A 19307-nucleotide genomic window follows, 5' to 3' on the forward strand; every position below is an offset into this window, starting at 1 on the left:
ACGCAAATTATTTAATTTGCTGACGAAATAGAGTTCATTTCCTGACAAAAGCGACTTAATTTCCTTACGAAATCGACTCTGACAAACCCGACTTCATTTTCCTGACGAAATGGACTTTATTTTACTTAGGAAACCAACTAGATTTTACCGATGAAATCGACTAAAATTCTTGACGAAATTGACTTCATTTTGCTGATGATATCGACTTTATTTCACTGACGAAATCGACATCAGTTTATTGACGAAATCGACTTCAGTTTATTGACGAAATCAACTTTATTTTGCTTACAATACCAGCTTTATTTTACTGACGAAATTTACTTCATTTACTGACGAAATCGACTAAATTTTCTTACCAAATCGACTTAATTTTCTTACTAAATTGACTTCATTTTCTTACGAAATCTATTTCATATTCCGACGACATCGTCTTCACTTTACAGACGAAATCGACTTAATTTCCTGATTAAATCGACTTTATTTTTCTGATGAAATCGACTTTATTTTGCAGATGAAATCAACTTCATTTCACTGACGAAAACGACTTCCTTTTTTCGACATAATGGACTTCGTTTTGTGACAAAATCGACTTAATTTCGTGACAAAATTAACTTTATTTTACTACCAAAATCTACTTCTTTTTTTTAAATTGACGAAATCGACTTCATTTCCTGACTATATTGAGTTCATTTTACGGACGAAATCGACTTCATTTTACTGACGAAATCGACTTCATTTTACTGACGAAATCGACTTCGTTTTACTGACGAAATCGACTTCATTTTACTGACGAAATTGACTTCGTTTTACTGACGAAATCGACTTCATTTTACTGACGAAATCGACTTCATTTTACTGATGAAATCGACTTCATTTTACTGATGAAATCGACTTCATTTTACTGACGAAATCGATTCATTACTGATGAAATCGTCACAGTTTCCTTTGACGAAATCGAAACTTCGTAACACGAAATCGACTTTATTTTACTGACGAAATCGACTTCATTTTACTGACGAAATCGTCACTAGTTTCATAAACTTGACGAAATCGACTTTATTTTACTGACGAAATCGTCACAGTTTCCTGACGAAATCGACTTCATTTTACTGACGAAATCGACTTCATTTTACTGACGAAATCGACTTCGTTTTACTGACGAAATCGACTTCATTTTACTGACGAAATCGACTTCAGTTTTATGACGAAATCGACTTCATTTTACGGACGAAATCGACTCGGTTTTAAACTGGAACGAAATCGACTTCATTTTACTGACGAAATTTTTCGACTCATTTTATGACGAAACAATCGACTTCGTTTTACTTTTGTAACGAAATCGTACAGTTTTCCTGAACGAATCGACTTCGTTTTAAATTTTGAGAAAATCGACTTCATTTTACTGACGAAAATCGACTTCGTTTTAACTTTTGACGAAATCGACTTCGTTTTAAAGACGCACAATTCGGACTTTATTTACTGAGAAAATTTGTCACAGTTTTCCTGACGAAATCGAAATTCGGTCTAAACTGACGAAACGACTTCATTTTATGCCGAAATCGAACATTTCCTATTTCACTGATGCAAATCGTCACAGTTTCCTGACGAATTTTCATATTCTGTACTGAAACGAACTTCGACTTCATTTTACTGACGAAATCGAAACTTCATTTTACTGAACGAAATTCGTTTTCACAGGTTTCCTGACGGAAAACTTGACTTCATTTAACTGACGAATTCGACTTTTCATTTTACTGACGAAAATTTGATTTTAATTTTACCTTGACGAAATTTTCGACTTTTCAATTTACGACGAAATGTCACAGTTTAAACTTGGACGAATTGATTTCCATTTTACTGACGAAATCCGAAGTTCCATTTTACTGACGAAATCGTCAACAGTTTTCCTGATGAAATGGACTTCATTTAACTGACGAAATCGACTTTCCTTTTACTTTTAACCGAATCGACTTCATTTTAATGAAACGAAATCGACTTCATTTACTGACGAAATGGTACTCAATTTTACTGACGAAATCGTCACAGTTTCCTGACGAAATTTCCGACTCATTGTTACTGAAACGAAATTTACTTCATTTTACTGAGAAAGCGTCACAGTTTCCTTGACGAAATCGACTTCATTTTACTGACGAAATCGTCACAGTTTTCCTGACGAAATCAATTCAGTTTACTGACGAAAATCGACTCATTTTACTGACGAAAATCGTCTCACAGGTCCTGATGAAATTGACTTCATTTAACTGACGGAAATCTACCTTCCTTTTACACGAATCGCTTCACAGATTCCTGACGAAATCAACTTCATTTACTGACCGAAATCGACTTCATTTTACTGACGAAATCGTCCACAGTTTCATGAGAAATTGACTTATGTTAACTGACCGAAATCGACTTCCTTTTACTAACGGAATCGACTTCATTTTACTGACGAAATCGACTTCATTTTACTGACGAAATCGACTTCGTTTTACTGACGAAATCGTCACAGTTTCCTGACGAAATCGACTTCGTTTTACTGACGAAATCGACTTCATTTTACTGACGAAATCGACTTCATTTTACTGACGAAAAGCGAACTTCGTTGTACTGACGAAATCGGACTTTAATTTTACTGATGAAATTGTCACAGTTTCATGACGAAATCGAAGTCCTCTACTACGAATCGATTCATTTTCTGACGAAAGCGACTTCATTTCACTGATGCAATTCGTCACAGTTTCCTGACGGAAATCAATATCTGTTACTGACGAAATCGACTTCATTTTATGACGAAATCGGACTCCACTTTACTGACGAAATCGCTTCATTTTACTGAAGACATTTTCGTCACGTTTCCTGACAAATTGAAACTTCCTTTAACTGAACGAAATCGACTTCATTTTACTGGACTAAATTTACCTTAAGTTTACTGAAAAACGAAATCCGACTTCATTTTTACTGACGAAATTCGTCAACATTTCCTGACGAAATGATTTCATTTTACTGGAGAAATCGACTTCATTTTACTGACGAAATCGTCACAGTTTCCTGATGAAATTGACTTCATTTAACTGACGAAATCGACTTCCTTTTACTAACGGAATCGACTTCATTTTACTGACGAAATCGACTTCATTTTACTGACGAAATCGACTTCATTTTACTGACGAAATCGTCACAGTTTCCTGACGAAATCACTTCATGTTACTGACGAAATCGACTTCATTTTACTGACGAAATCGTCCACAGTATTTTCCTGACGAAATCGACTTCATTTTAACTGACGAAATTCGACTTTTCATTTTACTGGACGAAAATCGTTCATTTTTTTTCTGACGATGATTTCATTTTACTGACGAAATCGACTTCATTTTACTGACGAAATCGTCACAGTTTCCTGATGAAATTGGCTTCATTTAACTGACGAAATCGACTTCCTTTTACTAACGGAATCGACTTCATTTTACTGACGAAATCGACTTCATTTTACTGACGAAATCGACTTCATTTTACTGACGAAATCGTCACAGTTTCCTGACGAAATCGACTTCATGTTACTGACGAAATTTACTTCATTTTACTGACGAAAGCGTCACAGTTTCCTGACGAAATCGACTTCATTTTACTGACGAAATCGACTTCAGTTTCCTGACGAAATCGACTTCATTTTACTGACGAAATCGTCACAGTTTCCTGACGAAAACGACTTCATGTTACTGACGAAATCGACTTTATTTTACTGACGAAATCGTCACAGTTTCCTGACGAAATCGAATTCATTTTACGGACGAAATCGTCACAGTTTCCTGACGAAATTGACTTTATTTTACTGACGAAATTGACTTAATTTCGTAACTAAATCGAAGTCCACTTAATCTCTTTACGAAATCTATTTATTTTCTAGACGAAACCGACGTCATTTACTGATGAAATCGACTTCATTTTACTAATGCAACCAACTTAGTTTTACTGACGAAATTAACTTCATTCTACTAACAAAGCTGACTTAATTTAATTGACGAAAATGATTCCATATTACTGACAAAATCGACTTCATTTTACTTACGAAATCGACCTTATCTCCTGACGAAATCGACTTCAGGCTGTATTGTTAAACTAACATCGAAGAAAAAGTCCTTTGTGGCTGAAATGGTATTATTGTTCCGCGAGGCAGCTCTTTGTCCCGAAGACGAAGAGGAATTGAGGGTAAAATTTATTGGAAACGAAAAAGGAGATTTGACCACCTATTCGCTAACCTCTTTGTATATTTTTGTAAAATTTAGAGAGAACCACATAACTAACGTAAGTATTGGAACGTATAACACATGCCAAATATTTTAGTAGTCCATTTTTTCCAGTACTTCAATGCAAATGGTTTTATTTGCATTTGTACTTAAAAGACCTCACGTTCCCAAGTTCCTGGTTGCCGGGTGTGCATGAACTTCACAGTTGTAACAGAGTTGTCTATAGACCTCCTCTTGGATTATATCATAATCACCACAACGCATTTTAGTTCGAGAAAACAACTATTGCAAGGAAAATATAGATGAATAGAACCACAGATTAACAAAGTTTTCACAAATATTTCCAACCGATCGGCTTCAAGGAATGGTCTAATGTAATCAGTAGGCAGGCATAGCTGGAAAGCCAGCTGGACTCTGCTGTAGTAATTGTATTAATGCACAAACAATAGTGTAAGTGAAAAAATTTATATATAGACATAGGCATAAAGTGGTATAGAAGTAGAACAGCCGTCTTCCGATCTGAATGAAATGTTTGTTTACCACCTCTGGTGTACCAACCATTCCGTACAGTTCCTTTTCATGAAAGCGCTTCCGTATGTTTTTATAATCCCGCTCCATGAAGGGGTTCCACGAGCAGGCTCTTCATCGAACAGGAAAGGTGGTAGTTTAAAAATAAGGCCCTTCATCTCTTGATGATATCAACTTCATTTTACTGGCGAAATCAACTTCCTTTTTATGACATAACTGGCTTCCTTTTTTGACACAATCGACTTCATTCTACTGATGAAACCGACTTCATTCCCTGACGACATCGACTTCATTTTCTGACGAAACCGACTCCATTTCCTGACAAAATCTACTTCATTTTCTGACGAAATCGACTTCATTTTCTGACGAAATCGACTTCATTTCCATAATAAATCGTTAATTTTAATGATGAAATTGACTATATTTCCTGAAGAAACCAACTTTATCTCTTGGCAAAATTGATTTCATTTCCTGATGAAATCGACTTAATTTTCTATTGAAATCGATTTAATTTGTCGATAAAATGGATTATATTTCCTGCTGAAATCGAATTCATTTTACTGACAAAACTGACTTCACTTCCTGACGGTAACGATTTCATTTTACTGATGCAACCGACTTCATTTTCTGTCGAAATTGACTTATTTCCTGACGAAATCAACTTTACTGACGAAATCGACTTCATTTAAGTGACGAAATCGACCTCATTTTTGGATGAAATTGACTTCCTTTTCTTATGAAATGAACTTCAATTCCAGGCAAAGACGACTTCATTTTACTAATGAGACAGAATTACTGACGAAATCGACTTAATTACGTAACTAAATCGATTTAATTTTTTCTGATGACACCGACTTCATTTTACTGACGAAGTCGACTTCATTTCAAGACGAAACCGACTTCATTATTTTCTTAGGGAAATCAACTTAATTTTATTGACGAAATCGACTTCCTTTTATTGAAGAAATTGACTTAATTTTATTGACAAAATCAACTTTATTTTATTGACGAGATCAATTTCATTTTACTGACGAAACCGACTTAATTTCCTGATGTAATCGAATTCATTTTATAGATGGGACTGACTTCATTTTACCAATGAAATATACTTAATTTTACTGACGAAATCAAATTTATTTCTTGACAAAAGCGACTTCATTTTCTGACTAAATCGACTCCATTACCTGGCGAAATCGACTTCATTTCTTACGAAATCGAATTCATTTCTCACGAAATCGAATTCATTTCTTGACGAAATCGTCTTCATTTTACAGACGAAATCGACTTAATTTCCTGCGCAAATGAACTTCATTTTCTGATGAAATAGATTTAATTTTACTGACGAAACCGACTCCGTTTCTTGACGATAAAGACTGAATTGCTGACATTACACTTTTCATTTTACCGACGAAATCGACTTCTTTTCCTGACGAAATCGGCTTAATTTTACTAACGAAATCGCATTGTTTCCCGACGAAATAGACTTTATTTTACTCACAAAACCGACTTCATTTCCTGACGAAACATTTACTTCAGATACCTTTTCGAATCGGCGAAGGACAACATCTCCAAATAACATCACTGGAGAGCAGAGTGAGCCAGGCAAGAGCACCAGGTCATCATATCTTTGCAACAAGATATGCAGAGTTGTCTTTGAAGGCACCATAATATTAGTGTTTACGAGAGTCAACACTGCTCTGCTATATCTATGGAAGGCTAATTGGTTCAAGAGGCCCTGAAGAAAATGGCACAAATAATGTTGAGAAGAAGAAATGATTTTTTTGGGTAAGGGGGCGGGGGCAACCTGGGAGAGAGAGATAGAGCCACCTCCCTCCCACCTCTAGGCACAGAGGTATTTCGAGACGACGAGACATCGGATTGAGTGGTTCCCTCCACCTGCCATGATTCCTTTACTGCCACTGTCGAAGAAGAGCGAGTGTAGGTGAGGCACGCAGAATGAAGAGGGAAAGAAGAGAAGATAAACAAACAATGAATAAAGAGAGCAGGATTAAACAAATATCGAATGAGAAAAGTAAGAAATAAACAAACTACAGTGGGGAAGGGAAAGACAAAGAGGAAGTAAGGTCATAAACACATAAAAAGGATTCGCAAAAAGCAACATTCCTGTCGCATTACCTCAGAAGTAGGTGTCTTTGGCTCAGCTTCACTAAATTAACTTTGGTCCAGCTCCTACCATCATTAATTCAAGATGACGATGGAACTTACCACCAACTACCTAATACCATTCTCTTTATATTTTGATAAGTTATTTACATTTTTGTCCATTTGTTTATTAGTTTGATTTTTTCTTTTCAAATAAATAACATCTTTCCGTATTTCCCATTACCCTTTAGTTGCGTACATTAGTTAAAAAATTTTAAGTTGCTGAAGTATTTAGTTAGTAACAGGAGCATAGGTTATAAGAATTCATACGGGTTCAAAAATTCCATTCTTGCTCAGGACTTGGACCTCATTATGGTAAGCTATGACGTAGAGTCTTTATTTACAAATATACCTGTACGACGGACCATTGATATTATTTTAAGTAAGCTTTTCCTACGGATGAGTCTCTTTTTAACGGGTTCTGTAAGAACAATTATAGGAAACTTTTAGATCTAGCGGTGCCGGACACCGTTTTTGTTTGTAATGGTTGTTCTTACTCGCAAATTGATGGTATGGCTATGGGCTCTCCTCTTGGACCCATCTTACCGGTATCTTCATGTGCTCGCTGGAAGAGCAAATGCTTGATTCTTGTCCCTTAGTTACCATCCACTTTTTTATAAGCGGTATGTTGACGACAGGTTTGCACTCTTTAGAAGTCGGTTTGACGCCGAGAGGTTTTTAACTTTCATCAACTCATTTCACCCTAACATCAAATTCACCATTGAACACGAAACAAACGATCAGTTGCCTTTTTTAGATATTTTAATTACACGCTCCTCTCAAGGCGTCTCAATTTCCGTTTTTAGAAAAAAGACATTCACTGGTCTTGGTACAAATTTTTATAGTTTTTGTTCTCTTGATTTTAAGATTAATGCTTTATTAACCATGCTTCACCGAGCCTTTGCTTTGTCTTCCAGTTGACAATCTTTTCACAATGAAGTCACGCTCTTGCAAAAATATTTTAACAGCAACTGCTTTTCCACCCAGTTGTTCTTTAAGCATGTCTCCAAATTTTTAAATAATATTTTTGTTCCACGTCATCCTACTCCTCACGTTCCTAAATTACCGTTCTATGCCAGCCTTCCTTTATTCAAAATACAACTTTTTATAAGGAACTCCACGCTTTAATATCTGGTCATCTCCGTGCCATGAAAACCAAAATTATACCCACAAACCCACTGAATATCGGTAGCCTTTTCAGCTTCAAGGACCGTTTGGATCCATTGATGACCTCATGTGTTATTTACAAATTTACTTGTCCTCGATGTAATTGAGGAACATATATTGGATCGACACATAGGTTACTTAAGTCCCGAATCGACAGATATAGAGCTGTCAGCTATAGAACTGGCACTAAGCTTTCGAATCCCGAATTTTCCAACATAAGGGATCATACCGATAAATGTAGGTATTCTATTCAGTGCAAGGACTTTAAGGTTTTGGGCAGAGTTTCCAATCATAAGGTTTTAACAATTAATGAATCACTGTTTATTAAAAAAAAAAAAAAAACTGGTCCCTCACTGACCACCCATACCACGTCTACACCTCTTCACCTCTCGTGAACTGTTTACGTTTTTTGTTAGTCCTTCCTCTGTCTTCACACTCAACGGTTGGTCCTTATTTTTATTTTTAACTGTGATTCTTTTATTGTACCTTACATTGTGTATTTTAATATTGTAGCTTAATTTTATTGTACTAATTAGATATTGTTATTTTTTAGCTTGAAAATGAGGCCTGCTGGTTGGCTCGAAACGTTGCAACTTAATAAATATGAGTTCCTTGACCTGTTGGTGTGCTTCCCCTGCCTTCATTGTATATATATATATATATATATATATATATAGTATACATATTATATATATATATATATAAAAATATATATATATATATATATATATATATATATATATATATTATATAATATACATATATATATATATATATATATATATATATATATATATATATATATATACACACATATATATTATTTTATTTTTAAAAAAATTAAAAAATTTTTAACTATATATATTACTAATATATATATATATATATATATATATCATATATAATATATATATATATATATATATATATATATATATATATATATATATATATATATAATATAATATATATATTATATATATTGTGGTACCTCGACCTTTCCGTGGCCGAGCTCGTACCTCAATATGCTCGCATATCAAATCAATTTTCCCCATTGAAAATACTTAAAATGTCCTTAATCCGTCCCAACCCTAAAAATGCCACCCCATATTTTGATGCTTCATGTTATCAAATAAGGAAAGTACATTTTTAAAATTAACAAATATTGTATACACATATAATAGAAAGAGTATGTAAAGATATAATAAGGTTTACACAGTGTACAGGTAGCGTTCAAGTTACGATAATTTGCTGTATGATAATCTGATTTTACGATAGCCCATGAGAGCGAGAGAAACCAAATTACAATAGCCTAAATTTATCCCATCTTCTAGTTAAATAAGTTAAAAAAATCGCAAAAGAGAATGACGAAAGTATTGTTTTAATGTTATACTCCTTGCGTAAATTTGTACAGCCATGAACAACCGAATGAGAAACAACTTTATTTTTGCCAAGTACAACCGAATTGGCTAACAACAACATCCGTGCCTTGTATTTCAACCATTGTACAACAGCAAACAATTACCGTAGTTATGTTATAAATGACATTATGTAGACTAGGACCGAGATATTTTTATGCAATAACTTTATTCATTATAGATCAAAGATCAGCAAGGAAATATGCTGTTAAATCTAAACTAAGTTGTAGCTGAAGCTGAGAAAACTTTTCAAGCTGCTAATGGCTATTATCATGTATCAGCAACAAGGCTAAAACTCTCGTAAACTTATGCCATCAAACCATAGAGGGTATATACCTGGAGTTACGTTCTCTATACCAATACTACGTAGTTCGGTGGTCTTCCACCAGGGCGGCGTTGCAAAGCCTTGCGGTCATTTTTAAAGGTCTGGTAACCCACAAATTGAACATTGATTAGCGAGATTGTGAATGGTTTTTTTTATTAGTGTTTAGTGAGTAAGTGATTAGCAAATTTTTATGGTTTAGTGAGTAAGTGTTTATTGAATGTTTATGAGTAAATGTTTAGTTGAGGGTTTAGTGAATGTTACTGATGTTTAGTGTTTTGTGAATGTTATTGAATCTTTATTATGCAAGTATTCAGTGAATGTTTAGTTAGTCTTTAAGGTTTTAATGATTTTTTTGTGAATGTTTAGTGTGTAAGTAATCAATGAATGTTTAGTTAGTGTTTAGTGAATGTTGGAGTAAGATATTCAGTGAATATTTAGTGGGTATTTAGAGTTGAGTGAAAATGTTTTGTGAATGTTAGTGTTAGACAAATTTTTAGTGCATAAGCATTCAGTGAATGTTTAGAGTTTAGTGAATGTTAAGTGTGCTAAGTGTTTAGTGAGTGCTTAGGGTTTAGTGAAGGTTTAGTGCATGTTAGTGTTTAGTGAATGAATGTTTAGTGTGTAAGTATGTTTAGTTAGTGTTTAGAGTTTAATAAAAATGTTTTGTGAATGTTAGTGTTTAACGAATGTTTAGTGCGTAGGCGTTCAACGAGTGTTTAGGGTTTAGTGAATGTTTGTATTCAGTGAATGTTTAGTAAATGTCTTATGATTGTTAGTTTAGTGAATGTTTAGTGTGTGTTTATTTAGTTTTTAGTGAGTGATGAGTGGATGTTTATTTACTGTTTATTGAGTGTTTGGGGGTTTAGTGAGCATTTAATGAGTATTTAATGTTTAGTGAGTGTTTAGTGTATAGTGAATGCTTAGTGAATGTTCAGTGCATAGTGAGTACTTAGTGGATGTTTAGCGTATAGTCAGTGTTTAGTGAAAGCTTAGTGTTTAATTAATGTTTAGGATTAAGTGAGTGTTTACTGAGTGTTTGAGGTATAGTGAGTATATAGTGAGTGCTTAGTGTTTTATGAGTGTTTAGTGAGCATTTAGTATATTGTGAGTGCTTAGTGATTGTTGACTATCCAGTGAGAGTTTAGTGGTATTGAGTGTGGGTGTATGTCAAGTGTAAGTGTTTAGTAAGTATGTGCATAGTGAGTGTGAGTGTATAGTAACAGTGAGTGTTTGGTGAGTGAAAGTGTATTGTGAATGTTAATGTTTAGTGATTGTACATTACTAAACAGTGCTTAGTGACTGTATGCTAATAAAGTTCTGTAATTTACAGGTACCATTTATGGTAGACACTTCTTAGATATAACAGCAGATACTTAGGCCTTGACCACAATGGTTGGAGTACTTAGGCCAACCTGTTTTTGTAAGGTAATTTTTCTCTTTGAAACTGGGTCCAGTAATAATAATAATAATAATAATAATAATAATAATAATAATAATAATAATAATAATAATAATAATAATAATAATAATAATAATAATAATAATAATATACTAGTATATCAGTAGTAAAAAGAATATTAAAATTATCATTAATAATAAGATGATGATAATAAGGAAGGAGGCCTCCGAGGGCAGTAGCATTGAATATTATAGCTGTTTCAACGGCATTTAATTTATAAAGAATCTTCTCAATTCTTCTTATTATCTTTTTCTCATCAGCATGTAGCTCGTGTATCAGGTTTCCTAAGGACATATAAATATTTCAGTTGTCTTAGGTTTATTTCCTCTAATGTGTCGACAGCACACAGGCAGTCATCTATGAGAGTATACAGCAAAGTGAATTAAGATACTGTTTTACATGTATTTATAGCAGGCAAGGGCGTGTACAATCGGTGGGTAGGTTAGTAAGAAGGGATTTTAATTGGTCGTTGGATGGTGACGAAATCTGTCCCTGAGGCTTCGAGATCTTCTAGGTCTGTCTGGCGTTGTTGGAGTGGGTTGGGTGTTGGTTGGGGTACCTACCACCTGGGTGGCAGGTACTATAAGCCGTCCAGGTGACATGTCATCGGCTCGCTCTCTCCCTCTTTCTCTCTCTGCTTCTTCCTCTCTCTCTCTCTTTCTCGTTCTCTCCTCACTCTCTCTCTTTCTCTCTCTGCCTGTTCTCCTCTCTTTCTGGTCTTCTGTTATGCTTTTCCCTGTAGTGAATGAAAATGGCCCCTTCTTGAAGGTTTGCAGGAGAGACGATTGGAGAGTCTGGTAGTGGTCATCCCGATATAGGAGTGGTGGCATCCTTCCACCAGGCATGTGAATTTGTAAATGACACTCATTCTCTTCAAAGACATTTCTGGGGGCGCCGGGTTGTTTTTAAGAAGCAGCTGGGTTGTTTTCATATTTTTATAGTATATTATGAGCTAATTTTATCACCTTTTGCAGTGGGGAAGACATTTTCACTCATTATTTTTCTAATAGCCTTTTCGTCTTCCAAATATTTGCGGTGCATATAACTTTTGTAAAATATCTTTATAGCTCCACTTTGGTCGTTAGTTTCGGTCGTGCTTTCCCAGTGCCATTTATTTGTGGATTCCCGCATTTGGCATTTGACCATATGATTTGAGAAGTTATTGTCGATGAGGACTTGTGCAGACCTTTCGATCTCCCTGGTGTTTTTCTCCACGTGGAGCAGTGTGTAAGGGCGCGGCGGATGAAGGCATCTACCACAGTTTTTATATCTGTCTGGGCAGTCACTGGACCCATTAAGGCATAGACCCGGGTTTGTGAGTTTCTTATAAATCATGGTGGTGTATCCTGTAGGGGCTGCTGTACGTGGATGCAGCATTGATGATGCCCTACCCTTCTTGGACATTTGGGTACAGCAGACCCCTACGGGATACGCCACCATGGTTTATAAGAAACCCATCATAAGAAGAAATGGTAGGAGAAACCAACCGACTCCATATACTGTCACGAGAGAGAGAGAGAGAGAGAGCAGAGGAATAGGAGAGGAGAGAGAGAGAGAGAGAGAGAGGAACAAGCAGAAAGAGAAAGAGAGAGAGGAACTGGCAGAGAGAGAGAAAGAGAGGAAGAAGCAGAGAGAGAGAGAGAGAGAGAGAGCGAGCCGATACATATCACCTGGACGGTTTATAGTACCTGCCACCCAGGTGGTAGGTACCCTAACCAACACCCAACAACCCCAGACGTACCTAGAAGATCTCGAAGCCTCAGGGACAGATTTTGTTACCATCCAACAACCAATTAATATCCCTACTTATCAACCTACCCACCAATTGTACACGCCCTTGTCTGCTACAAATACATGTAAAACAGTATCTTAATTCACTTTGCTGTATAGTCTCATAGATGACTGCCTGTGCGCTGTCAACACATTAAAGGTAATAAACCTAAGACACTGAAATATTTATGTCCCTAGGAAACCTGATACACCAGCTACATGCTGATGAGAAAAAGATAATAAGAAGGATTGAGAAGATTCTATATAAATTAAATGCCGTTGAAACAGCTATAATATTCAATGATGATAATAATAATAAACAGATAAAAATAATAGTAGTAATAAAAATAATAAAAGTAATAAAGTATTGTACAATGAGCTGGACCGAGACCTTTCAATATGGCCGCTCGAGGTCACACGTTAGGCAGGGAGATTACCACTCCAGTGATATACGCCCTATGCATCAAACACAACCCTAGATAAAATTGAGAGAAAATCATTTTATAATCAAAACTACTGGGCTTGAAAAAACACATTTTACTGTTGCTTTCACACTAGTAAAAGATAAATAACATAAAGCTCATATTACGATGAAAGAAAGTGAAAATAGTGAACGGAATCACATAATTGTTTTAATCAATAAACATGCCACCAACGCAATCTGTTAATGAAAAAATAATTTAGTTCACAATCACAATGAGATGTTTCAAGTCATATTTTGACTTAAAAACACATCATATGACGAAAACCAAACTTGTCTCACATAAGTCGAGTATCTAGATATTCGAATTTGCTAACTAGAAGCAAGAAAATTCACTCAGAATTGAGTTAGATATAGTGAAATAAACTTGTATTCGCCATCAGCTGATTTCCAAACCAAAACATTAACCGCTAGGTCAGTATTTTATAATATAATAATATGAGAGTACATAATATATTAATGAATACAGTTGATTAATGTATAACTTTTCAAAAGATTCATGGAAAAGATGCATATTTACTTTTTCTTTGCTTATCTTTATTTTCATTACTACGCCATCTATGTAGCAGCGGCATCTCGAGCACTTACCTCAATTTTTTGCTTGCGCAACAAAGCAAAAAATCGACTGAGTGACGACTCGTACCTCGGAAAACTCGTATATTAATTCACTCGTAGGTCAAGGTACTACTGCATATATACATATATGTATATTTTATATATATATATATATATATATATATATATATATATATATATATATATATATATCTATATATATATATATATATATATACACACACACACACACACACACACACACACATATATATATATATATATATATATATATATATATATATATATATATATATATAATATTATAGATGGCACTAAGTGGGTATTTGATTGAAACATCGACTGTATCTTGCCTTTATTACAATCGGTCACTGAAAAAATAAACATAAATATTCACAGTAGCGACAATTTGTCATTTTAGTTAAATGATAACTCCTTAACACTAAGACAGGTAAATTCCTTGACTCACATTAAAGTCAATTTCTCAGTTATTACCACAATAATCAAGATAACTACAACTGCACATAGAATCTTTAAGAAATAAACATTAAGCCTTACCATGAACTTCGAGGAATTAAAAATGTCATGAGCGAATTCTACCCATCAGCTATCCCGCCCCGTAGCACGTTTTACCCTGGTCCAACCCCTTTCGACCTCTTATGCATTCATTCATTATCAAATTATAACAATCTCTTATGCATTAATTCATTATTAAATTATAACGATCTCTTAACAAAAAATAATCCCCTTTTTACTTACCAAATCGTTTGCTTTCCCACTGTAAGGACCCTCTGTCTCAATTCCCTCGTGGTCTGCGGACTACATCCCTGAAGGGTGGACGCCATCATAAATTTATGCACGTGACCCTTAACGATACTCGTCGAACTAGGCCGTATTTCCATCATATTAACTGCTCTATTGAGCTATCACTTGTTATTCAACAGCAACAACCCCCTCTTAGCTCTTAGCCTATAAAATCTCAGTACACTGCAATGTTTACCTCCTAAATTGCTTAATTTCCTCCAAGGCCACTCACGTCCGTCCGCTCCCAGGTCTAAACTCAAAAAGGGCAGACCTTCCCTCCTCCCATGCACTTGACCGGGCGGCCGGGAAATGAGTCGATGGTTCCTTTTTCTTTGCTCGTCACATAGAAAGAAAGGAAATAGGGAAAGCGTCCCAAATCATCCTTAGTGTCCAGAAAAGGGAACTTGTTCACTGGTAAAAAAAATTTTCTTTTTTTGTTGAGATGGACAAGAGCATACACTTATATCAAGTGGCCCAAAATTCAATTACCAAATTTTCCTTTTACTGCAAAATGGCTTTTTATGACTGCGCAGCAAGCATAGTTGTTTATGGTTGTGCAGCGAACATAGTTGTTTACAGTCACACAGCAAACATATTGTTAACAGTCACACACAGAAAATGCCCAATCTTTTTCTGCATTGACACCCGCCCCTTTGAAACCTCTTGACCGCAAGGGGGTTCAACACCTATTGCTTAGTATCGGCTACTAGGTCCTGCTCTTCCTAATTAAAACAAGCTTTGACAGTGGTCTGTCATAATCCTTGCGCCCTCCCCCCCCCCTTCTGACAGTCACCATCCTAACCAATCCATCTTTCCCTTCTTCAGTTTGCACTACCCGAGCCAATGTCAGCGTGCTACACTTTTGTTGACCATAAGGACTACGTCTCCCACCCTGACGTTTTGTTGCTCCTTGAACCACTTCTGTCGCTGTTGTAACCCCGACGGTATTTGCATTTCCAACGTTCCCAGAACTGCTTGGCCATGTGCTGCACCTGCTTCCATCTCTGCTTAGAGTAGCCACCTGTTGCAATGTCGCACCTGTAAGTGAATCTCCCATGTTTAAAAGCTTGTTTGGTGTGAGTGGAGCTGGGTCTCTACTGTCTGAGGTGACAATGGTAAGGGGCCTACTATCAACTGTTGCTTCCACCTCACAAAAAAGAGTACACAATCCTTCATAATCCCATTGCTGTGTCCCCGAGACTACGTCTAGGACCCTCCTCACAGTACCTATCAGTTGTTCCCATGCTCCTCCAAAATGCAAAGCGCCTGGAGGATTGAAAATAAATTCTGCCCCACACTGGAGCAACTTCCAAGTGTATGGCCCTCATGTTAAAGCAAGTCAATATAAATATAACTCCTAATGCTTTATCTGCGCTCTGCCCCTTTTCATGAAGAATGGCCCAAAAAGGTCCACCCCCGGTGCAATAGAAGGGTGGTTTCCCTGACTCCACGTGATCAGTTGGTAGATCGGCCATTTGCTGTTAAATAACCTTTCCATATATCTTGTGACACTTGATGCATTTTCCTAGCACGCCCCTCACCACTACATTGCCCTTAACCACCTAAAATTTCTCCCTCATTAGACCCAGAACATACATTATGCTCATATGGTTGGAACGCTCATGATAACACTGGATAGCCATGTCGGTCAAGTGGCCTATATATGGCAGAATAATTGGATACATTTCGCTCAGGGTGATGTTTGCCAGTGATAACCTCCCTCCAACACACAATAGCCCATTTCTCAGGATTGGTTTCAATCTTCTTAGGGAGTTGGAAACCCTAATGGTGCAGCCCTTCTCAAGAATTGCTATCTCTACCTCATAATCCATACGCTGTGCTACCTGCAAACCATGGTCTCTGCCAAGCTCATAGCATGTGTAGACAAATGCATATTTAGCTCACTAAGCTGCTGCCTGTGTTTGTACATTAAATATTTCGCAAATAATATAACCCACCCCACAGCTCTGAGGAGCCTGATCCACTCTGAGTAGTGGTGGATGATTTTATGCAAACCTGCCTTTTTGATCCAACCCAACCTTGTAGCTAATTGCTTGGCAGACTTGCACTTTTTTGGGACTTACCTCATGCCTAACTTCTAATCCTTCCACACTGTTGGACATGTGAGCTGGCTCTGCTGCACAAAAACATTCCTCCTTCAACAAGAAACCAGGCCCTGTTCTCCACTTTTCGGACTACTTGGAGAGTGATGCATCGTCTGCTGGGTTCTATTCAGAGTTAATGTACTTCCACTCGTTCTGATCACTGACTTCCCTTATCATAGAAACACAATTCGCCACAAATGTCTGGTAGCTTGCTTGATCATTCCGAATATACCGCAAGACAGTTGTTGAATCTGTCCAATAATACCTCATCCACCTTGAAATCTATCATGGCCAGAATTGTGGTTCCAAATTTTACAGCTAGTACGGCTGCACTAAGCTCTAGGCAGGGTACTGAAACATTCTTCAATTGTGCTACCCTTGCCTTTCCCATAATGAATCTACATGATACATTTCCCCACTGATCTGTGACCTGCAAGTATACCACTACTCCTAAAGCCATAATGCTTGCATCCGAGAACAAATGCAGCTGTACTAGGGTAGCTGACTGCCACCCAATAACCTTTAGACACCTTGGCACACTTATCCCTCTGGTCTGATTCAGCTTGTTCACCCATGCCCTGATGTGGTCGGTGGTATTGAAGTCCAATTCCATATCCCAGTCTATCTTCAATCTACATAAGTCCTGCACATTTATCCGTCCCTCAAATAAAACTGGTGCCAATATGCCGAGAGGGTCATAAATCGAGGCTATGGCTGACAAGCCACTTTTAACCCTTGGAACTGAAACTAGATCTGCCTGGACACCCAATTCATCAGTGGCCAAGTCCCACTGTACTCCTAATGCCTTTGTCTTATGTGACCCTGAAATGAACCCTGAAATGCCCTTACCTCCACGCATGGGCTACTGAACTTCGTCAATATAAATCCCCCCTTTTTGCAAAGCTCCTTAACCTCTAACAAATTACTTAACAAGGCATCTTGGCGATCCTTGGCTCTCAAACAGTCATCTACATAGAAATTGTTAGCAACGGTGTCCCGTGCTCCCTCAAAAAACCCATTCCCATAGTCGCTTGCTGTCTGTTTCAGCATGAAGTTTGCAATGCTTGGCAATGAACAGGCCCCAAACAGATGTACAGCCATTCTAAATTCAGTTAGCTCCTCATTGAAACTATTTTCCCACCAAAAGAACCTGAGGTAGTCCCTCTCATGTTCTGGTACCCGTTCTTGGTAAAACATTGTATTTATATCCCCTGTATAGGCAAACAGATACCCCCTAAACTTAACCAACACACCCAGCAAAGAGTTCATCATATCGGGTCCTTGCAATATTAGGTCATTCAGCGACGTGCCCTCCACCCTGCTCGCACAGTCAAATACAACACAGACCTTGTCTGGCTTTTCTGGATGTTGTACACCAAAACAAGGGATATACCATACATTCTCCTGGTTGACTGAGGTCACTTGCTCAGCATATCCTTTCTGTAGCATCTCGGTCATTCAGGAACTATATTGTTTAGCGTAGGCATCATCCTTCATTAGCTTTTTACGAAGGCTGTGCATACGGCGCAATGCAATGTCTCTTGTTTCTGGCAAGGGTCCAAGATTATCACACAGAGGCAGTGGCACCTCATAACCCCCCTCTACAGTTCTAATCCCCTTTTGAATTAGATCTAGCTATTTCTTATCCTCTGCAGACATCTCCTTTTTGGGAGATGCCATGTCCTGGAAGTCGCGATTATAATTTTCCACCAGCATGCAGTCTAACTCCAAATGCCTGCCTGTTACTTGGATCCTATTGATGTGCTCTCGACACCTCTTGTCCTTTGCCCCAGAGTGCCCAGCCCAATAAGGTTTGTATGGCATGTGGCTCATGGAGGCGAGTTGAGTTAATGACTTTCCTCGGCTTAAGTAAGTGAGAACATTGTTTCCAATTAATAACACCACTTCAGCATTCACCTATTACTTGCAAATGTGGCCAGCATTCAAAATCTCCAGCCCCGACCAAATCCCACTCATTGATAGGTAAGCGAGAGGTGCTTAACCCTGGGGGGAGTGTAATGACATTCTTACCTTCATAGTCCAATATTGACAATCCTGAGACTAGGTTACATGCAATATCCCCTGTTCCATTGATGGTTTCAACACTCACCTTAAAGTCTTGCATCTCAGTGCAGCCTAAGGTCTTCATTAAGGCCTCTGGACAAAAGCATGCATATCATGTGTACCTTCCCCCTGAACCACTAAGGCCCTATTTGAGCTCTCTGGTTCCACCATTTCTACTTCCTGGTGTTGATGCAACAGAGTTG

General features: G+C 37.1%; 1 protein-coding gene across 1 annotated transcript; it reads right to left on the reverse strand.

Moving 5' to 3' along the window:
• Positions 1 to 17257: 17257 nt before the first annotated feature.
• Positions 17258 to 17899, reverse strand: LOC135221249 (uncharacterized). The gene has a single exon (XM_064259065.1). The coding sequence runs from the start codon at positions 17897 to 17899 to the stop codon at positions 17258 to 17260; it is 642 nt and encodes a 213-aa protein (XP_064115135.1).
• Positions 17900 to 19307: the final 1408 nt, after the last annotated feature.

This window comes from Macrobrachium nipponense, chromosome 2, assembly GCF_015104395.2.
Source record: "Macrobrachium nipponense isolate FS-2020 chromosome 2, ASM1510439v2, whole genome shotgun sequence".
Taxonomy (NCBI): Eukaryota; Metazoa; Arthropoda; class Malacostraca; order Decapoda; family Palaemonidae; genus Macrobrachium; species Macrobrachium nipponense.